Source organism: Nicotiana sylvestris, chromosome 7, assembly GCF_000393655.2.
Source record: "Nicotiana sylvestris chromosome 7, ASM39365v2, whole genome shotgun sequence".
NCBI lineage: Eukaryota > Viridiplantae > Streptophyta > Magnoliopsida > Solanales > Solanaceae > Nicotiana > Nicotiana sylvestris.
The window spans coordinates 68,539,838-68,541,367 of record NC_091063.1 but is presented as its reverse complement, the minus strand read 5'-3'; the positions used below and the strand labels follow the sequence as shown (position 1 = coordinate 68,541,367).

The 1,530-nt window shown below is 36.1% G+C and overlaps 1 protein-coding gene across 1 annotated transcript; it reads right to left on the bottom strand.

Annotated features, from left to right (window-relative positions):
- Window positions 1-856: 856 nt before the first annotated feature.
- On the bottom strand, window positions 857-1,326 carry LOC138873274 (uncharacterized). The gene is made up of 2 exons (XM_070151721.1): window positions 1,271-1,326; window positions 857-1,151 (listed from the first exon to the last, which is right to left on the bottom strand). Exons 1-2 carry the CDS (start codon window positions 1,324-1,326, stop codon window positions 857-859), a joined length of 351 nt encoding a protein of 116 aa, XP_070007822.1.
- Between the last annotated feature and the right edge of the window lie 204 nt (window positions 1,327-1,530).

Here is a 1,530-nt window from a genome sequence, read left to right as displayed (position 1 = left end):
TATGAATGTCATGTCATGCATAGGTATATGTTTCATAACATCATCAGCCTCTGAGGGCATCCCATCATATCATATCGACCACTGTGGGCAAAATCATCATCGTATACCAGTTGATCAGGTGGTGGTGCGTATATAACGTCATAACCTTTCCCATATCCCATATACATATATATACATACATATATACGCGTATATAACGCTGTTTGAATACATACATATATATGCGTATATAACGCCATTTGAATACATACCCATATATGCGTATATAACGCTGTTTGAATCATATTTCAGCCACTGTGGGCAACATCATCATCATATACTAGCTGATCAGGTGGTGGTGTGTATATAATGCCATAACCTTTTCCCATATCCCATATACATATATTTACATATATACGCGTATATAACGCCATCTGGTCATGGGTCAATGTACGTGGATGCAATGCATGAAAAGTACGTCAATAAAACCATTCAGAATGTCATAAGACCATTTTTCCCCTTGAGCAATATCACAAAGTAACATCCTTTCAACTTTCGTATTTTTCTGAGACCCATGAACAGATGATAAAATATTATGACACCTGGAAATTAAAGAACATAGATATTTCTATTACTTCTATGAGTAGAGTCACTTTTGGAATTTGTGCATTTGCACGTTTCGTTCATATCGTAGGGATCATGCCAAAAGAAAGAAGGGATAGCCTTAACATACCTGAGCTGGTTCTCTGGACAATCCTTCTAACACACTACAACTGCGACAAAACTCGTGATGGTAAGATCGGAGTAAGGAAAAATCCATATGATACTCTTGAGAAAGATTATATCGAACTTCTTTAGAGTCACGTTGCTGAGATGTTTAAGAAGATTTTCGGCATGAACTCTTGAATTCTTGCATGAAATTTCCATTGCTGAAAGAATTTACTAATATCAACCCAATTGCACCAGCTGAACGTATAAGAGAAACATTCAACACCAGGTAAATCAGTGAAGACACAAGCAATGAATTATTTGAGCGCTTGAGTTGAATCTCATTTGCGACCGTATAGGAAAATGCTTCAAATGTTTCATTCATAGCCAATATAATTACATAGAGGAAATAGTAAAGAGCTGTTGAAGCTTCTCCGTCATTCCACTTGCGACCATACAACAATCTGATAAGAGTAGGAATAGCTAGGGCCAAAGACCATGACAACCAAACCTATTAGTAAAACAAGTTTCAAAGTCTCAGTCAAACTCTTCCCCATTTTCTTTTGCTTCTGCGTGCCTTTACCTTGCAAATGTAGCATATGAACTTTGTTCAAATGGGATAAATACCAGCCTAGCCATTTGATGTAAGTTTTTTTTTCAATTAGATAAGTTTTGGATCTTTAAAATAATATGACTAAGATTAAGCCATATATTACTAAAATGTGCCACATGTCCAATCATAACTAGGAGTCATCACTTGGACAAGACTTTTGCTGCCACCTTATCATAAATAACACATGGGTTTGTCACCCCCTTAACAATTATCCACAAAATTCCATTTAT

What these genes read in the sequence shown, in the direction of transcription:
- LOC138873274 (XM_070151721.1), bottom strand. Translation starts at nt 1,326, where the DNA reads ATGGCTAGGCTGGTATTTATCCCATTTGAACAAAGTTCATATGCTACA. An exon ending in TCATATGCTACATTTGCAAG is followed by an intron (nt 1,152 to 1,270) that starts GTAAAGGCACGC and finishes TACTCTTATCAG; the next exon opens with ATTGTTGTATGGTCGCAAGT.